The sequence below is a fragment of the Caretta caretta genome, chromosome 8 (assembly GCF_965140235.1).
Source record: "Caretta caretta isolate rCarCar2 chromosome 8, rCarCar1.hap1, whole genome shotgun sequence".
NCBI lineage: Eukaryota > Metazoa > Chordata > Testudines > Cheloniidae > Caretta > Caretta caretta.
In genome coordinates, this window is record NC_134213.1 from 8,000,192 (window position 1) to 8,021,124 (window position 20,933).

Sequence of the window (20,933 nt, forward strand, 5' to 3'; positions counted from 1 at the left end):
TAATTAAACAAACACCTGCTTGAATTAAATGCACTTTAAGCATGAATATTATCTGTCTTTTTAATTTCGCATCAGTCCCCCACCCCTTCTAGTTTGTATAATGCTGCAAATCCTTACTCATGAATGGGATTAGAACAACACATGTACATTTTAACTAACAAGCCCCCTTTTTAAAATTTGTATTTATTGTCTGAGGTATTCTCTAATAAGAAAAATTGTACAAAACTTGTTTTACATCTTAGTATATACACAACTATAAATTGGCCCAAGGAAGTTTCTAAAGTTGTATTGATGAAACCGGCTATCGGTGACTTTCTTCAAGAGTTTATCATATTGATCACATATTGTGCGGTTGACACTTTTCTACTCTTCATCTTTTGTCTTGTCAGTTGACAGTGTCGATTGAAATCTTTCATAATCTCATATTTAGGTCTTCATTTTGGGCCCATCAACCATATATAGAGAAAGCCTCCAAATTTCATTACATTCTCTCCTGTATTTACCACTCCTGTACAGTACCATAAATCTGTTTAATTTTAAGGTGAGTTAGGGCCCACTGGTAAAGAATTTTAACATAATTTTATTTTATTAATGTGTTTATTGAGGTGTGGGGGACCGTTGTTCCATATGTTCTCACATTTTTCAGTTTTGCTTGTCTATGCCCAGGTCAACTTTCCTTCTTTTCATAAACATAGGTTGTTTTCTCTAAATAACAGTTAGAGATGACTTTGTATAGAATGGACAGTAAGCCTTTCTGTTTCATGGATGTTATAAGTAGTTTTTCAAATTCTTTCAACTTTCTGCCTTTTTGTAGGAGTGGGGTATGTCTCAATGGTAGGTACTGATATACTGCAATTTTGATGTATTTTGTGAGCTGTTGTATTTCATCAACTGATCTATATGGATTGTCTCTAAATAGTTGCCCAAAGTTTCATATCCCTATAAATTCCCGACTGCAGAGGGAGGTAAAAAAACTAAACCAAACCAACAACAAAAAATCCCAATGTCACTGCCAGTCTGACCTGGAGGAAAAATTCCTTCCTGACCCTACATATGGTGTTCAGGCAGACCCTGAGCATGTGAGCAAGAACCAGCCAGCCAAGCACCTGAGAGACAGAGAATGCTTGGTACCACCTCAGAGCCCTGGCCGGCCCTGCCCAATGTCCCATCTCCAGTCGTGGCTGGCCCTGATGCTTTAGAAGAAGGAGATGAAAAACCCTCCAACAATACATTGGGGTGGAGGGGAAGGGAATTCCTTCCTGACCCCTGCTGGTGGCTGGCTGAAATCCTGAAGCATGAACTTTAGGAACATAAGAGATAAAGCAGAAGTAAGCCACAGAGCTGTTGAGCCCTGCCCTCTACCATCACAAGCAACCCTGTCATACAATTGAATTAATAAATTTGTCTAGCTCTCTTAAAACTAATTGTTTGCGTTCACAACTCCTGTTGGGAGGCTGTTCCAGAATCTCACCCCTCTGATGATAAGAAACCTTCTAATTTCCAGCCTGAATTTGTTCATGGCCAATTTATATCCATTTGTTCTTGTACCAACATTGTCCTTTAGCTTAGATATCAGGGAGGGTGACGAGCTATTTTACTTCCTGAGGTGTTTATAGAGAGATATCATATCTCCTTTCAGCCTTCTTTTTGCTAGACTAAACAAGCCAAGCTTTTCCAGTCTCCTCTCATAAGTCCTTCATTCCCTGATCATCCTTGTAGCTCTTCTCTGCACCTGTTCCAGTTTAAATTTATCTTTCTTGAACATGGGTGACCAGAACTGTACACAATATTCCAAATGAGGTCTTATCAGTGGTTTGTACAATGGCATTAATACTTCTCCTTCTACTGGAAATGTCTCGCCTACTACATCCTAGGACCACATTTGCCTTTTTCACAGCCACATCACATTGGTGGCTTGTAGTCATCCTGTGATCAACCTACACACCCAGGTCTCTCTCCTCCTTTATCTTTTCCAAGGGATGACCCCCAGTTTGTAGCAGAAATTCTTATTAGACCCTATATGCATGACCTTTGTACTATTGAATTGTACAGTGAGAACTGAAAAAGAATAAAATGCTAAAGTTTACCTGCAAAGGGAAGAAAGGGGTAATGCCCATTTTGAGAATAAAGGTGGCCTGAAGAATTTTGTCTACTCAGAAATGTATTGATTTTGCTTTTGTTTAATATTAAAATCTCAGACCCTGTTTTTGCTGGATGACTGGACAATTGGAGGGATTATGACAGTGGTTCTCAAACTAGGGTCACCACTTGTTCAGGGAAAGCCCCGGCAGGCCAGGCCAGTTTGTTTACCTGCCGCGTCTGCAGGTTCGGACGATCACGGCTCCCACGGGCTGTGGTTCTCCACTCCAGGTCAATGGGGGTGCAGGAAGGGCGGCCAGCACATCCCTCAGCCCACACTGCTTCCCGCAGCCCCCATTGGCCTGGAGCGGCGAACCGCGGCCAGTGGGAGCCGTGATCAGCCGAACCTGCGGATGCGGCAGGTAAACAAACCGGCCCAGCGCGCCAGGGGCTTTCCCTCAACAAGTGGTGGCCCTAGTTTGAGAACCACTGGATTATGATGTCACATGATATTGAGAGGAGAAAGGTTTTTTAATTCAGATTCTTTAAAACTCTTCAGACCTGATTCTCTTCTCATTTACACTGAATTTATGCTCGTAGAACTCCACTGATTGCAGTGCATATTGTCATGATTTACACCAAAGCAAGTGAGAGAAGAACCAGGGCTCTACAATTTTTGGTATTTGTTTTTTATTTCCTGTTGTTAGTAGGCTCCAATGTGATCAACACTTGGGAGAAAAATTCTTGTTAAAGATTAAAAGACTCCAACCCCTTGGACTGAGGTCTGAGAAAACGCCTACCCCTTCTTGTATCCTCAAGAAAAGCCAGAGATTAGAAGACAATAATACTTCTAAATTAAAAAAAAACAAAAACAAGCAAGGACATTCCTCTGGTATTCTTTATCCATCATAAAGCAGCAAAAAAGGGCACCAGCTTATTTGTTTCCTTTGCAGTTCTATCATTAAAAATATATGTATTAGAAAAGGAGAAGCCTGTTAATGTCACTTGACCTTTTGTTTAATTCCTGTCAGCTAGGATGGGTTGGCCTTGTTTTCTTCCATAGTCATATTTAATGACCATTTTATCTTATTCCTCTCTCCTTTCTGTGTTTGGATTAAAGGGAAACTACTCAGCAATAACACAGAGGAAGGAAACAAAGGGCTGAATTCAGCTCTTACATATGCTAATTTTACATTAGTGGGAGGATATTCATTTCAGTGGAGCTGCTCCTGATTTACACAGGTGGAAATTACAGCAAGTATCAGTGGGTTTTTTGCTGTGTCCCAATGCATCCTGCAACCTTCACTCAAGCAGAACTCCCATTGATGGCAATGGGAGCTTTGCCAAAAGTGTAAAACCTGTGGGTGAGAATTCCAAAGCTGACTGGAGGATTTAGGTGCATGACTGACTCCCATTTGTTTCACTGGGAATTGTGTGTCTAAAGCTCCTCAGTGGCTTTGAAAAATCTCAGCCTGCAAGTTTTAACAGAATGACAGAAATGTAGGGCTGGAAGGGACCTCAAGAAGTCATTTAGTCCACATACGTCCTGCACTGAGGCAGGACCAAAGTAAAGTATTACCCTGCAGAATAGATTCTGTTTGTCTTTGAACTTCCCCCACCATCCAATGCCACCATTATGGCAGAATCATCACATGGGTATTTTATTTATTAATTATTATTATGCTGGTGTCACAGCCATTGGGAAGTTCTTGTTTTGACAGTTATTTTTGAGGATGAGTAATCTGAAATTAATTAGTATAGTGAAAATACACTGGCAGTGCTGGGTCACTATTGTCCAATAAGCTGAAAGATACATGCACATAACATCCCACGGAGAGCGGCGTTTTCATCTGTGATACCAGTCAGAAAAGCATCTTTTGGCCACCCCTGGGTGTATGTGTGAACGTGGTCAGGATTTTTAGTTTTAATCAGACACTTTCTAGTCAGCTGATTGTTGGCTGATAGTGCTTATCTTCTGCTCCCAGCTGCTGGTCCACACGTTTCCCCCATTTCCCTACCATACATTCTCAAAAGGAAGAGAGTGGGAATGGAAATTTCTGACCTGGTTAAAGACTCCTATAACATCCTGTTGCTTCACTTTTTGTGTGTGTGTGTGTGTGTGTGTCAGTCAAAAGGAAAGGCAGCAACGTCCAGTTGATAGCATCAATCTCTGGAGCTTGCAAGGTCACTAGGAGCCAACCCTTCCTGCTTTCTATAACACATACTGCCCTCCCGATCAGAGGAGAGTGAAATTAACCAGCAGACCATTCTAGCACAAAACGGACACTCCATAATCTGGAAGAGACAACATGCTGGATCAGATTCACTTGCTGGCTGCTGTGACGGTCCTGGGAGTCCTGGAGCAAGGTATAGTGATTGAACATGCGTTCCCCACAATTGGATTAGCCAGTTTACATCATTGCTGCGCTCCTTTTATTTGCATTAATTAATAACTCCTGTGATGGGGTGTCTACCCCACACAAGGCCTGAAGGGGTAAATTAGGAGAATTAACTTTAGGCTACACCTGGAGGAAAAGCAGGGCATGCTAGGTCCTAATTGCTGGTGAAGTCCAGGTGCGGGAGGAGCTGGACAGGATCTATAGAGAGGAAGTTGGTAGGCTGAGGGGGTAGGAAGATCTGCAGTTATACTCCCTGATGCAAAGGGGAAAGAGCAGGAAGCGGTAGTGATGCTGTAGGAAGCAGGCCAAGGAAGGAGCAGTAAGGGCTGGAAGAGTACAAACTGAGAGCTACTGGGCTGAGGGTCCCTGAACTGAAACCTATTGTAGATAGGGTTGCCAACTTTCTAATCGCACAAAACAGAACACCCCTGTCCCCTACACTCACTCCATCACTTGCTCTCCTCCACCCTCACTCACTTCCACTGGGCTGGGGCATGGGGTTAGGGTACAGGAGGGGGGTGACAGCTCTGGCTGGGGGTGCAGACTCTGGGGTGGGGCTGGAGATGAGGGGTTTGGGGTGTAAGAGGGAGCTCAGGGCTAGGGCAGGGGGTTGGGGTGTGGAAGGGGGTGCAGGCTCCAGGAAGGAGTTTGGATGTGGGAGGAGGCTCAGGGCTGGGGCCGAGGGGTTTGGAGTACGGGCACGGGCTCAGGGCAGGGGCTTGGGGTGAGAGGGGGGTACAGGCTCTGTCTGGGGATGTGGGCTCTGGGGTGGGGCTGAGGATGAAAGGTTTGGGGTGCAGGAGGAAGCTTAGGGTTGGGGTACGGGGTTGGGGCCTGCCTTAGCCCTGCTGCACTGACAATTGGACTTTTAACGGCCTGGTCAGCAGTGCTGACCGGAGCCACCAGGGTCCCTTTTCGACCGGGCATTCTGGTAAAAAAAACAGATGCCTGGCAACCCTAGGTGTAAAGGATGGACCTAGGTTCCCCTACGTGTCACTGCTGGAGTGACAGTGACACACTAGGGATAGCCCATTTGGTGGTGGTTGGAAGCAGACTTTGATGATACTCTGTAAGTGGGGAGAACTTTAATGTGACTTAGCCAGAGGGCTAAGCCATGAAGAGGAAATTGCTGCAGTTCCTGGCTGAATAACTACAGGAAGGGGCATCAGACTAATTCCAGCTAATTCCTCAGATGAGCCACAAGGCTTGTGGCTCATCTGAGGAATTAGCTGGAATTAGTCTAATGGAACGAGCCAAGTGGTGAGTAGAGAAAACCCTGTCACAGTCCTGCTTTGTATATTAAATTTCTGCCATTGTTCCTGTAGCTCTTCAGATGCTGAATGAGTATTTGGGCTGGTTTTCTAAATGCATTACCAGAAGGGCTGTCAGTGATGCCAGAGTAATAGGGTGGGGGAGTCTGAGGGAAGGACATCTTTCTCAGGGCTGGTGTAAACCTAAAACTTAAGTCAACCTAGCTACGTTGCTTGGGTCTGTGAAAAATTTTGTGGCCTGTGGCGACGTAGTTAGGTTGACCTGCTCCAGATGCAGCTATGTCGAAGGAAGAATTCCCCTGTCGAAGTAGTTACTGTTTCTCAGAGAAGTGGATTACCTGCATCAACGGAAAAAACCCTTCCATCAGCATAGGAAATGTCGAGACAGCATAGCTGTAGTACTTGTAGTGCAAATATACCCAGTCTCTCACTTGGGCATTTCTTGATACATCTCACTTTACAAATGTAGAAAGCTCCCCAGGAAACAGAAGAATCTCTCCATTTTACAAATAGGCTAATTCTTTCCTGCAGGGTCCATGGACTTCAAACAAAAGAGTCCATGGACAGTGCAAACAAAAAGAAAACCAAACAATGTCACAACTGCAGAAGAGTAGAGTGACCAGAAGCAATGGAAAAAAACCCTTCGGCAGACAGGAAGCAAGGGGTTCTGGTAGGAAGGGAATCTCTCTAGATCTGGTTCCGCACTACATGGTAAAAAACCGAGTGGCTGGAAAGGTTTTCAGAAATCCGTGTGCATGGTTTTCTGGCAGGTCTGACCGGGCGCTTGCAAACAGTACGTAGGATTATCTGCTGCCATTGGCCATTTTTACATGCTTTCTAATGACCCTAGGCTTTCAATGGCTCCTACATAGGATACACACACACACACACATATACACACATTACTTCTTCCTAAAGCCAGCTCCCTGGACCCAGGGAGCATGAGAGTCACGAGTGTGTGTGGTTGCTGTGGTGTGACTCAGGAGGTAAAAGGTAATAGTGTGTTCCATCAGATTCCTCAGTAGTAGGAAATCTGGGACTTCAAAATCTGGTACTATGATGCAAATGAGAGAGATATGTTTGTGTCTTCTCTTTCCTTTGAAAATAACAGGCCTGGTCTATATAATCACTCTTTGGTCTGCTTATAAGTAGACTGTAATGAGTCCCCTTTGTGAACATAGTTGACTTGCTGGTGGCCAGGCTGATTGTCTAAGAGTAACTGGATTCTACAGTGGTGTTTTTGCAGTGTGGTTGGGGCCACTTATCCATGCCTGCATAGTCGGGTTTGCTTCCTTCACTAATGGCTGTCCCTCAGTGCTTTCAGAACTTCTGGTTGTATGAACAGTCCAGACTTTGTAAAAGTAGCTGTTGTAGTGGCTACCCACTGATTCCTAAGACTGCCTCAAATTCAGGTGACCTTTTCTAGGCAGTTTCTCACAGTGCAAGGTATTTGGGTTAGAGACAAGAGATGAGACTGAGTCACGCTGGTTCTTTCTGGTTACATAGGTAGCTGTGCTGACATAGCTGGCATAGGGGGTGAGTCCTGGGAGAATCTGATTTCATATTGAGTCTTGACACATAGTGCTAAGCACTTTGTATCCTCCCACACCTCTGTGTGGAAGGAAGGTGGAATGTTGTACCCAATTATGGAGACATAGGTGCTCCTATGTATGCTGCAGAAGAACAGAGCAAAGACAGTCTCACTTACTCCAGAAAATGGTTTAACTTACTCCCAGAAAAATCACAGTATAGCCTTGGTCTCAAAGTCTGAGCATCGTCTACGCTCACCTCATTGTGAGCCATCCATTACCATGTTGTAGACATAGATGTGCATCATGATGGTAATCAACCATATTAGAACCAGGTGACAAACATGGCAAAAAGTTATAGCCAAGACCAGAAAGTCCACAGGAAATTATGCCCCCTCAGACCTCACAATGGACAAGTCTGATTGGCGGACCTGCCCCTAAAAATGTTGGTCCATTGATCATTCTAAATAAAAAATCTAATATAGAAACAAAGAGGGTGTTGTCTAGAGGCAGAGTGGGGTAATCAGAAAGATGTGGAGGAAACTTGGCTGGTGGTGTATTACAGGTCTGAAACTGGAGAAAGGGGAAGTTTGGACACAAGAACCGCCTTCCTAAGAGTGATTAGGCAAAGGAACAGCCACCAAGAGCATGCTGAAGTAGTCCACGGGACATTACTATATGGGTTTGGACTTTACTGTCTAGGAAATTCCTTCCAGATTTGTCACTGATACGTTGCCAAATTTCCAGTATGCAGCTCACCAAAAAATTGGGCCTGATTCTTATTTACACTAAGAGCAATTTATACCACGTTTATCATGGAAAGGGGTCTTGTAAGCCCACTTTAAAGGTTACAATCGGATTAGAAGGCCCGTTTTCCAGAACCAGAGACGTGCAGGGATGCTTTAATGTAAATGAGAATCAGGTCTCTTCATTCTTTGGTCTGTGAAACACCTGTTCAAGAGGTGCATGTGTTGCAGAAAGGAAGGATGAGGGATTAGGAAATTGATTTGTCTTCCATTTAAAAATATTTTTCTCATCCTCAGAACTAAGATGGGAGATGTAAGTGGTAACTGACACTATATCAAGTGCACAGGCTGGAAATATTTGTATCATGTTCCTGAAATTAGACCAATATGTGGCTAGTGTAATGTAAGTCTGTCCTGTGAAATCTGGATGATGTGTGTGGAGCTTTGTCAGAGCTGGAGAGATCCTCTCTCTGGAAACCCTTGAAAATCTCTCACTAGTGGAGAAATCTGGTCCCTTCCAAAGGCATCACTTTTTTTTCTTCAGAAATATTTGTCTGAGTCCTGGGTATAACTCTTTTATGGTAGAGCTAATATAACAATAGCAGTATAAGGTGTGGGGGGAAATGACTCCACTGCATGCAGGGACGTTACACCAACCTTTTCTTTCATGTGGTGGTGGAATGTTAACAAGCCCTTGTAGCACAACACTGAGCTCCATCATCTATGACAGTCTCCTGGTCTCCATGAAGGCTGCCGAGATCATGCTTTCTTGTTTCTTTCTTTGCAGCTTACTTCTCCCTCCAGGTGATCTATGCCAGGCGGGCGTACGGGATCTCTCCTCCAAAAGTCTCAGGGCCACCTGATTTTGAGAGGGTCTTTCGAGCACAGTAAGACGTTGTTTTTTGTTATGACCTGCTTCATGGGGCCATAGTAGCCTCCTATGTCATCTTTGCTGACAGAGTTTGATCAGACAGTTTGCTCACAAGACTTCTCCCAGGACTGCAGGTGGTTACAGTATTGGGAGGCCAGAGAGAGGGAGCTGTAGGGGCTATATGGCTGACAGAATGGCAATGACTAATCATGCTGCCCATCTCCCTGCTCTGTCAATCAGCCTGCTGTCTTGGTGGAAGGCTTGCCGCATTTTAAACAGAGGGGACTGATTATTGCTATACATCCTTCCTACTCTGGCTGGTTCAGTTTGGCACTGATGCCAAGGTTTCATCTCAGGGAGGACCCCACAATGCCAGACTCACTTGCATTTATTAGTGTCGGTGTTAGGACTGCTTAGAAGTTAGCCACTATGGTTCAGTTTAAGACTTTCACTTATATACCTTTCGGCTATAGATGACAGAAACCAGCCTTGGGCACAGCACACAGAATGGAGTAGGGAGGATGATGGGGATCCAGATCTAGATCTCTGATCCCAGACTGGTTTTACACCAACCCTAACAGAGTTTAGAATAGCCTAATTGTAGCGCTAAACTCCATCAGCTGGTAACAGCTCCCAGGGAGATCCGTCAACTGGGAATAGCCAGAGTACAGTGCCCCTGACATAGCCCCTGTGTCAGGTATTGTAGTGGGGAGGGAGAATGGCATAGGAGGCTCTATGCTCACCGGGGTAATCCCTAGTTAAGGAGACGTGGCCAGTTTCCATCTCCTCTGCATCACCAGAGCAGGGGTGCAGGATCTGATCCGAAACATGGGAAAACCCTACTGGGATCATTTATTCCACTTCCCTGACAGTGCAGGAGATAGTCCTCAGATCTGTAATCTCAGACTAGATCATTCGTGAAGATGGCTGCAATGGCGAACAGAGCACACAACCATTCTACCAACTTGGAACCAAACTGCCAAGGAAAATATAAGGGAAGGTGAGGAGAAGGATGCATGTATCAGAAATCTCAGGCACCAGGCTCACCACTGCCCAGGGTGCTGGGTGAGTGAAAAGCACTCTGAAAACTTATGGGAAGAAATCACAGTAATTGAGTATTATGGCCCAGATTCTGCTCTGAGTTACTCCATAGAACCCCATTAGCTGGGTTTAGATAAGAGATTTATTCTGAAGACGGTGGCAGGAAAGGAATGGGTGCAAGCCACTGAGCACTGCTTTACAGAGAAGTAGTCTATGGAAAAGCAGAAGTCTGGAGCCACTGGAAAGCCCCAGAGAGATGCAGCATGCTGACCTTATTCTTCCTCTTTTCCTCCAGGGTGAATTGCTCTGAGTATTTCTCCATTTTCTTGGCTGTTCTCTGGCAGGCTGGCCTCTTCTTCCATCAAGGTGAGTTGGTTAAATGGGGGGCGTGGGGGAAGCTGGATCTGTTTAGCTCTGTGCCGGCCCGGTGGGCAGAGTCAACAGGACTTGCTTCCTCAGCTCTCTGGCAAGATTGCACCCGCAATAGAGAGGGAACAGTCAGGATCTTCCCTAGAGGCTTTAGCCTTAGAGGGACAGGCTGGTCAAAAAGTTCCAAAAAGCCTTTGGTGTCAGCTACTGTAATTTGTCTCCTCCTCTCGATTGCAGGTCTGACTGCTGCCTTGGGCCTGCTTTATCTCTATTCCCGCTACCACTATTTTGTGGGGTATAAGGAGTCCTCCTTGGGAAGGTAATGGAGCCCTGCTGTGGTGGGGCGTGGACTTCTTCTTTTGGGGTCTTGGGCATGGGATTTAAAGCACTTGGGGTGTGGAAGAGTTTGGTTTCTGAGACTGCTGTCCTGCTGCCTATTCAGGATGCAGCAGGATCCCTACCTCTGTTAGAAAGATCAGCATGAGTCAGAACTGTCAAGAGTTCTCTTCCCTGGAATATAAAAATACAGTTAGGGAATTAGAGCCCACAGATATTTATAGGGGCCTCTTTAACATCACGATGTCATGGCAGGTGTTTGATGAGTACTGTGTTAAATATTATAGGGAGCCAGAAGCCATTAATATGAGCTTGGATATAGGATTAGGGCTAAGTGTACAGAAGAGACACAAGGAGAGTTTTCTGCTTCGTGGGGTTCTGAGCTTCCCCTGATCACATGCGGTATTTGTGTGTGTGCGTGCATGCGCCTGGGGCAAGCTAGCACAAGGGGAAGGAACTTAGTACAGATGGGAGAGTTCTAACCTCACCTTCCCTTCTAGGGGCCATAGGGAGGTGTGAATGGGAGTCTGATGGGTTTCACTATACTCTCTCCCCACTTCTCTCTCTCGGGGTATATTATTCCCCTTATGAGAGGCCAATGCTTCTAAGTCTGCGCACTCTGTCTCCCTCCAGGTTAGCCCCAATGTATTTCAGCACTGGAGTTCGCTGGATTCTTATTGGACTCGCAGCAGTTGGGATCTTGCATTTCTTGCTCTCTCACTATGTGGGGATGAATGTCCTTCTGTTCATTAGCTTGTGAAAGGAGCTCCTTGGACAGCACCATCCCTTCCTGGCCTCTCTGAATGTGTCCCCTTCATTAGGTCCACATAATCGGTCTCCTGCATGCCTCCTATAGGTGTTAACTGAATGGCTGGTTTCAGAGGAACAGCCGTGTTAGTCTGTATTCGCAAAAAGAAAAGGAGTACTTGTGGCACCTGATGAAGTGAGCTGTAGCTCACGAAAGCTCATGCTCAAATAAATTGGTTAGTCTCTAAGGTGCCACAAGTACTCCTTTTCTTTTAACTGAATGGCTGTGCATAGTACTGCCCTCTAGTGGTGTAATGTCAGACACAATCAGTGTCTACATTCTAAGCACTTCACTCTCCTGACCAAGAGCCCAGTCCTGCTCCTATTGAAATCAATGGAAGTTTGTGACTAACATCCATGGCAGTTGACCCCAGGTGGCAAGGGAATGGAGCTGTTTTGTGTCCCTGTTTGTGGCAGCTAATGGTCATGGCTGCATTCTGCATCTATGGGTGTGTCTACATTTTGAGCGGGGGATGTGATTCCCAACTTGAGGAGACATACCATACAAGCTCTGACTGACCTAGTGCACTAAAATGTAGCCAGGGTGGTGCAAGCAGCAGGAGGGACTAGCTATCCTGAGTGTGTGTCCTTCAGAGACCCATAGCTATGTCCTCAGGATGGCTGGCTTCTCTCACTGCTCACACTACTAGTGGCAGCTACTCTCTAGTTCTAGAGCGCTGGCTTGATCAGAGCTACCACAGGTATGTCTCATGGAGCTGGGAATCACACCCCAGCTCCAGGGTGAAAACACTCTATGTGAGTAGCTGAGGACGGTAATGGCTGCAACCCCAGATGGCTACTATGTGCCTACAGTCTCACAAATCAGGCACAGTGCTCTTCTGTTTTGGGTCTAGTTCACCAAATCCACTGCTATTTTGGAAGCTGTTTGGGATCCTTTTTCATTGTGGAGTGTTTCTCCAGAGGTGGCTCAGTCTTGAGGACTTTGAGATACAAAGTCCCAATGTCTAGTACCTGCTCTCCAAATAACTCTCCAGGATTTGGGGCAAATTGTTTATTCTCCTCAGGCGTATTTTCTCATAAACAAAATGGGGCTATTGCCTAAAATGTACTTACTTTCCACTTGTGCTGTGAAGCTTCATTATTTAATATTTGTGCAATGCTTTAAAAACATAAAGCGCTGGCTAAGTGCTACTTGTTACTCACTACCTAAAAACTCATTAATTCAGAGTGAAGGGTAACTGGCTGGCCGTGCCTGTACCCTTCCTGAGCGTTGAGTAAACCTATATTTAAACTCTGAAAACCAGCCCATAGAGAGCTGTGGTACACACCAGCCCCACCCTACAACCTTAACTCTGCCCACTGAAGCTGGCAAGAGTCACTGGAGATATACTGTAAGCACTGTTCCCTCTAAGCTGTGCGTGTGTGCGTGCGCACACAGATCCTAAACCCTGCACACACAGCAAAACAACGCATGCACAATAATTTGCACAGAAGAAATTTTTTGCGCACACGGCCTGTCAAAAATTAGAGGGAACATTGACTGTAAGTAGGCTTCAGCCAGAGCAGTTCTATAATAAGTAGATGTGAGGAATGATAGAGGAATGTGGCATTTCATGTAGTATGGTGTCCTACAGAAGTGTTTTCACTCATTCATTCAGAGGCACTCCCCAGCTACCCTTCACTGCGTTAGGGACAGCTGTAATGACTGGTGCAAGGAGTACATTGCAGCAGAGTGATACAGTGCTGGGGTGTCTGGGGCACCACTCAGAGAGGGCAAACTTAAATTTGTGGGGCAGGGGCTGGTATGTACCATAACTCTGTATTCCCTGGTTTTCAGAGGTGCACTCAATGCCTGGAATGGTGGGAGGCACTGTTGGTCATCCTTAACTCCATGTGAATAAATTTCCCCCTTTTTGAAGAAGTGGTGGTAGTAGTAGGGGGCATGGCGAGGGAGCGCTGGAGGGATGGTACATGAGGAGGCTTCTTGGGATCACCCCACTGCCCCTCAGCTACCAGCTCTATCCTCCTTCACACCTTTTTTTCCAAGGAACTGGAGCACTTAGAAAGGAGACAGTGACAAGTGTAAACCTTTGTGTTGTCATTTGGATGAACGATTATAAATAGTTAAAAGAAAAGGAGGACTTGTGGCACCTTAGAGACTAACCAATTTATCTGAGCATGAGCTTTCGTGAGCTACAGCTCACTTCATCGGCTGCATACTGTGGAAACTGCAGAAGACATTATATACACAGAGACCATGAAACAATACCTCCTCCCACCCCACTCTCCTGCTGGTAATAGTTTATCTAAAGTGACCACTCTCCTTACAATGTGTATGATAATCAAGGTGGGCCATTTCCAGCATAAATCCAAGTTTAACCAGAACGTCTGGGGGGCGGCGGGGGTGAGAAACAACGGGAAATAGGCTACCTTGCATAATGACTTAGCCACTCCTGGTCTCTATTTAAGCCTAAATTAATAGTATCCAATTTGCAAATGAATTCCAATTCAGCAGTTTCTCGCTGGAGTCTGGATTTGAAGTTTTTTTGTTTTAAGATAGCGACCTTCATGTCTGTAATTGCGTGACCAGAGAGATTGAAGTGTTCTCCGACTGGTTTATGAATGTTATAATTCTTGACATCTGATTTGTGTCCATTTATTCTTTTACGTAGAGACTGTCCAGTTTGACCAATGTACATGGCAGAGGGGCATTGCTGGCACATGATGGCATATATCACATTGGTGGATGTGCAGGTGAACGAGCCTCTGATAGTGTGGCTGATGTTATTAGGCCCTGTGATGGTGTCCCCTGAATAGATATGTGGGCACAGTTGGCAACGGGCTTTGTTGCAAGGATAGGTTCCTGGGTTAGTGGTTCTGTTGTGTGGTATGTGGTTGTTGGTGAGTATTTGCTTCAGGTTGGGGGGCTGTCTGTAGGCAAGGACTGGCCTGTCTCCCAAGATTTGTGAGAGTGTTGGGTCATCCTTCAGGATAGGTTGTAGATCCTTAATAATGCGTTGGAGGGGTTTTAGTTGGGGGCTGAAGGTGACGGCTAGTGACGTTCTGTTATTTTCTTTGTTAGGCCTGTCCTGTAGTAGGTGACTTCTGGGAACTCTTCTGGCTCTATCAATCTGTTTCTTCACTTCCGCAGGTGGGTATTGTAGTTGTAAGAATGCTTGATGGAGATCTTGTAGGTGTTTGTCTCTGTCTGAGGGGTTGGAGCAAATGCGGTTGTATCGCAGAGCTTGGCTGTAGATGATGGATCGTGTGGTGTGGTCAGGGTGAAAGCTGGAGGCATGTAGGTAGGAATAGCAGTCAGTAGGTTTCCGGTATAGGGTGGTGTTTATGTGACCATTGTTTATTAGCACTGTAGTGTCCAGGAAGTGTATCTCTTGTGTGGACTGGACCAGGCTGAAGTTGATGGTGGGATGGAAATTGTTGAAATCATGGTGGAATTCCTCAAGGGCTTCTTTTCCATGGGTCCAGATGATGAAGACATCATCAATATAGCGCAAATAGAGTAGGGGCGTTAGGGGACGGGAGCTGAGGAAGCGTTGTTCTAAATCAGCCATAAAAATGTTTGCATACTGTGGGGCCATGCGGGTACTCATAGCAGTGCCTCTGATCTGAAGGTATACATTGTCCCCAAATGTAAAATAGTTATGGGTCAGGACAAAGTCACAAAGTTCAGCCACTGGGTTAGCCGTGACATTATTGGGGATAGTGTTCTTGACGTCTTGTAGTCCATCTTTGTGTGGAATGTTGGTGTAGAGGGCTTCTAAATCCATAGTGTTCAGGATGGTGTTATCAGGAAGATCACCGATGGATTGTAGTTTCCTCAGGAAGTCAGTGGTGTCTCAAAGGTAGCTGGGAGTGCTGGTAGCGTAGGGCCTGAGGAGGGAGTCTACATAGCCAGACAATCCTGCTGTCAGGGTGCCAATGCCCGATACAGATTGATAGAGCCAGAAGAGTTCCCAGAAGTCACCTACTACAGGACAGGCCTAACAAAGAAAATAACAGAACGTCACTAGCCGTCACCTTCAGCCCCCAACTAAAACCCCTCCAACGCATTATTAAGGATCTACAACCTATCCTGAAGGATGACCCAACACTCTCACAAATCTTGGGAGACAGGCCAGTCCTTGCCTACAGACAGCCCCCCAACCTGAAGCAAATACTCACCAACAACCACATACCACACAACAGAACCACTAACCCAGGAACCTATCCTTGCAACAAAGCCCGTTGCCAACTGTGCCCACATATCTATTCAGGGGACACCATCACAGGGCCTAATAACATCAGCCACACTATCAGAGGCTCGTTCACCTGCACATCCACCAATGTGATATATGCCATCATGTGCCAGCAATGCCCCTCTGCCATGTACATTGGTCAAACTGGACAGTCTCTACGTAAAAGAATAAATGGACACAAATCAGATGTCAAGAATTATAACATTCATAAACCAGTCGGAGAACACTTCAATCTCTCTGGTCACGCAATTACAGACATGAAGGTCGCTATCTTAAAACAAAAAAACTTCAAATCCAGACTCCAGCGAGAAACTGCTGAATTGGAATTCATTTGCAAATTGGATACTATTAATTTAGGCTTAAATAGAGACCAGGAGTGGCTAAGTCATTATGCAAGGTAGCCTATTTCCCGTTGTTTCTCACCCCCGCCGCCCCCCAGACGTTCTGGTTAAACTTGGATTTATGCTGGAAATGGCCCACCTTGATTATTATACACATTGTAAGGAGAGTGGTCAGTTTGGATGAGCTATTACCAGCAGGAGAGTGAGTTTGTGTGTGTGGGGGGGTGGGGGGGTGAGAAAACCTGGATTTGTGCTGGAAATGGCCCACCTTGATTTTCATACACATTGTAAGGAGAGTGGTCCATTTGGATAAGCTATTACCAGCAGGAGAGTGAGTTTGTGTGTGTGGTTTTTGGAAAAAAAGGGGGGGGGTTTGAGAAAACCTGGATTTGTGCTGGAAATGGTCCACCTTGATTATCATACACATTGTAAAGAGAGTGGTCAATTTGGATGGGCTATTACCAGCAGGAGAGTGAGTTTGTGTGTGTGTGGGGGGGGGAAGGGTGAGAAAACCTGGATTTGTGTTGGAAATGGCCCAACTTGATTATCATACACATTGTAAGGAAAGTGATCACTTTAGAGAAACTATTACCAGCAGGAGAGTGGGGTGGGAGGAGGTATTGTTTCATGGTCTCTGTGTATATAATGTCTTCTGCAGTTTCCACAGTATGCATCCAATGAAGTGAGCTGTAGCTCACGAAAGCTTATGCTCAAATAAATTGATTAGTCTCTAAGGTGCCACAAGTCCTCCTTTTCTTTTTGCGAATACAGACTAACACAGCTGTTACTCTGAAACCTATAAATAGTTAAATATGCTGCTTGAGTATTTTTCAGGATAAACATAAGTTGCTGTTTTATGTGGGTGCCAGGTGGGTTCAATGGCCACAGTATGTCACCATGAGCCACCCACATACTCCAACATCTGGCTTGCGACAGAGCCCCAATCTTGCTGCATGTGCACAAATGACTTACTCTGGCTCTTACATTGTTCTTGTAGCCATGTCAGTCCAAGGTTATTAGAGACACAAGGTGATTAAGGTGATATCTTTTATTGGACCAGCTTCTGTTGGTGAGAGACACCAGATATTACCTCAGCCACCTTGTTACTCTGGCTCATCCACTTGGCTTGAACCACACTGTAGATCCAACTTCTCTACCCTGAATAACTTCTTAAAATATTGCTTCCCCAAAGGAGCAGTGGGTGCCAGATGCAAGCTGAGATCAGCTTCAGGAGGGTGATCTGAGCTGGCATATGTTTGGGGAAGATCAGAGCCATAGGTGAGCCCGAGTTGTAGGCAAAAAATATTAAATCCAGAGAGATCTGGTGACTGCATTCCTGAATGTCTCTTTAAACAAAAGCTCACTGTTGTAATGCTGTTTTGTTTGATTTATACATGGCAAGGATTTGTAAATCTATTAATCCTTCCTTACTAAATAAATAATATAGAAAGTGTGTTTGTGTGTGTGTGTGCATATATAAAAACTATAAAATTTTGATGTCCCATGATTTAAGTAAGGTTTTACATCAGGAAACCTTTGTCCTAACAATCTAAACTTTGTACCATTAACCCGATCCTGGACCTTGGTGAAGCACAGCAAGTTTCAAGGCGACTCAAAGTAAGCGTGTGGATTTTAGAGCACTTTGAAAAATTGGCTGTCAAAAAGTAAACTAAGCTCAACCTCACCTCCAGTGCTGCTGCCGCCCCCCCCACTGTAATAACCAGTACAGTACATTCTTACTCCTCCGCGGAGGCTGTCGCTTGAATGTTTTTCAGCTAGGCATTTACTGTTTAATTTCTTGAGAGCCATGTTCTCTCCCAGGACCACACCTGAGAAAAGCCATTCAAGGACCACAAGGAGAATGCCTTTCTTTTTCCTGGAAAATGCCTTCGCTCACAGATTAAAAAAAGCTTTGTGCGCTCATGAGAAAAATCTATATTGAACACTTCAGGTGGTGATCGGCATATTTATGGCTGTGAAATGGTGTGTTCAGAGCTTTAATAGAACACCCTCTCCTTGTACATATCAGGAGACCAAAGGTAAGTTTACAAATATCCCTCTAGAGGGACAATAACCCCATCAGTTAATAACCCCTATCCCCGGGTGGGAAGGTCTGTAAATCAGACTGAGTAACACTATAGCAATTATGTTGTGTTTATTTCAAACATTACCATGCAACCATATGTATGTAAACCAGCCTCAATAAAAATACAGGAGGAGAAAAAAATAAAATAATTTGTGGTGCATTCTTCAAGTCCACCTGCAGCACACAGAATAAAAAAACGTGACTGGCTGTTTGGTCTTGGGCAAAACACATGACATCTCTGCCTTCCTTTTTCTACCTGAGAACAGGGCTACTTTTTATCTCCCAGAGGAGGGGTTTTGTGAGGCTTTATAAATTACAGCCTGATTGCCAAAAGCACTGAGCACTTGCAGCTGTTGACTTCATCTGGAGTTCTGGAGGCTCAGCCCCTCTAAAAGTGAATCCCAAAGGATCAGATTTTGGAGAGCTCAGCACTCATACTAGTGGCCAGATTTTCAAAAGAATTCCGCATCCAGTGTGCTGAGCTCTTTTGAAAACCAGACCCTGAATCTCAGTACTGTGGCTTTAAAAAACAAAAGCACTATATATGTGTTAATATTATTTGTTACAAGGGGGACTCCACCTCATTTCCACAGTGCAAAAAGCCATTAACATAGCATGCTACCAAATGATAAATCTTACCTAAAACCCCTACCAAACCACTTTCCTGACTGTGTAACATGCAACACCAAAGATTATGAAAATCAAAAGGGTTTTTTTAAATGACTCATTTCAAAATTTTTATAGTCCCTGCTTTCTTGTATTTCACTCAGTTTGAACGGTAAAACTGACTCACTTTAGTGAGATATGGTGTGTGAGGTGATATCTTTTACTGGACCCACTTTTACTGGTGAGAGAGAAGAGCTCTGTGTGGCTTGAAAGCTGTCTCTCTCTCTCTCATATCCATGGACCAACATGGTGAAAACAACACTGCATACAACAATGGAAGATGATAAATCACTTTCACTTCCTGGCTTTCATGCGCCTCCTTGCAGTGTCTGGGGTAGCAAACACTTGCAGAACAAGGTTCAAATGCAAACAAAAACAGCTGCACAGTGACCTGGCACAATATCCCCATCCTGAGGGAGATCAATGGGTGGTACAGCAATATAAACAACAAGATAGTTTTCTTCTAACAGTTTTTATAAAAATCTTAAACAAGATGGACCTTGACGTTAACACTGACAGTGTCTTTTTAACATAAGTGGTGAACAGACATTTCACACCATCTGTCACATGGCGAGATGTTTCTTAATTCTTTATACCAACAAACTACATAATATTTTAAACTTTATCCCACCGCCCCCACATTGTAACCAAAATAACCTACCAGTTCTAGAGTTAAAACAAAATAGCCAATTCCAGACTGCCACTGCAGCTCCCCCTTCTTTGTTCACAGCATTGCTGCCTGATTTAAATTCAAGGTGCAGTGCTTACCACTCCTCCAGAGGCCAGTTCCATTTTTCACATAATCAGCCAGTTTTACAACCCAGCCATTTCAGTCTGCAGATGCTACCTACCTTGAGCCTTCCTGCTTGTCTGTCTCCTGGTTTGTCAGACACAGCTGCAGAATGACTCAGCAAAAAGAAGTTAATGACTCAGCAATAGGAAGGGACTACAGCAAGCTTTCTTCTTCTCCTCTCTCGCCTTTGGAGGAGCATAAGAATCTGAGGGGCTTTGGCACCAAGTACCGAGTGTCTCTGAATCCCATGGAAACACCTTCTAACCCATTCTCCCTTTAAAGGTGCTGTGACTCGGAATTTGTGTCTTACTGTCCTGTGTATTAAGTACTCTGTGCAAAACGAAAGCTCCTCCCCCTAACACGGCTACCACTCTGAAACCTGTCATTCAGTGATGTTTCATCCCACTGCTGCTTAATGATCTTTAATCAAACCATAGGACTCAGCATGAGACTGAGATACAATCTAAAAGCATGACAGGCACCATGCCAATAGATGTAAAAGTACAATCAAAGCAACACAGTCTCCCTGCTATCATGCGACCAATATGTGTTTTAGCACCATTCACAAGCTACTGCAGTGGCTCCTGCCCCATTCATTTCAGGAGCAACAGCCCACATCCTCAAAGGTATTTAGGCATCTATCTGGGCCTTTCTGCCTGTCCGAGCACCTCTCAGTCTTTAATATACTGATCCCATTTTACACATGGGGAACTGAGGCACAGAGGGTCAGATCCTCAAAAGTATCTAGGCACCTAATTCCCCTGAGACCAATGGGAGTTAGGTGCCTAAATATCTTTGAGGATTTGGGCCAGAGAGAAAAAGGCCTTATCTACTCAAAGAAGTTGTACTGTATTGGTAAAATTGAAGCAATACAACCCATACATGTGTTCACATAGTTATAGCACTAGAAAGATGCTTTATACCAATATAATTGCATACACACTCAGGGTTTTTCACGTAAAACTATTTCAGTAACCAAAATAGTTATACCAGTAAAATCAGCATGTAGTAATCAGGTCCAAGTGACTTGCCCGCAGTCCCATAGGAAATCTGTCGCAAAGCAGAGAATTCAAGCTAGCTCTCACATGTCCCAAGTTAACATTCTCCCCACTTCACCATCCTTCCACAGTTTAAAATGGTTTTAACAGCATGCATCCTATCTCTTTCCTGCTTCCCTAAGCTCGTCTATTGCCAGTCTTCCCTTTGTCCCTTCTCGTGATGCCTTCAAATTTGGTGGGGCAAGAGTTTTCTCCCCTGCAGTTCCTGACACAAGTTAGCTGGAAGATAATTTTCTTGTATCTCTTTGCCTCACTGAGTTCTTTTACTTGAAAATAGAGAGGCCGTAAAGCCTAGTGGTTAGAGCATGGAACTGGGTTACAGTC

General features: G+C 44.7%; 2 protein-coding genes across 2 annotated transcripts in view; one reads left to right on the forward strand and one right to left on the reverse strand.

Moving 5' to 3' along the window:
* The window catches only part of CANX (calnexin), a 65,006-nt gene extending 45,159 nt beyond the window's left edge, over positions 1 to 19,847 (reverse strand). The window contains exon 1 of the mRNA XM_048859973.2: positions 19,610 to 19,847. The gene's annotated coding sequence lies outside the window, so the exon portion shown is untranslated. The remainder of the gene's footprint in view (positions 1 to 19,609) is intronic.
* Positions 4,227 to 12,271, forward strand: LOC125640880 (leukotriene C4 synthase). The gene is made up of 5 exons (XM_048859975.2): positions 4,227 to 4,446; positions 8,812 to 8,911; positions 10,232 to 10,302; positions 10,543 to 10,624; positions 11,275 to 12,271. Exons 1-5 carry the CDS (start codon positions 4,389 to 4,391, stop codon positions 11,399 to 11,401), a joined length of 438 nt encoding a protein of 145 aa, XP_048715932.2. The 5' UTR covers positions 4,227 to 4,388; the 3' UTR covers positions 11,402 to 12,271.
* Positions 19,848 to 20,933: the final 1,086 nt, after the last annotated feature.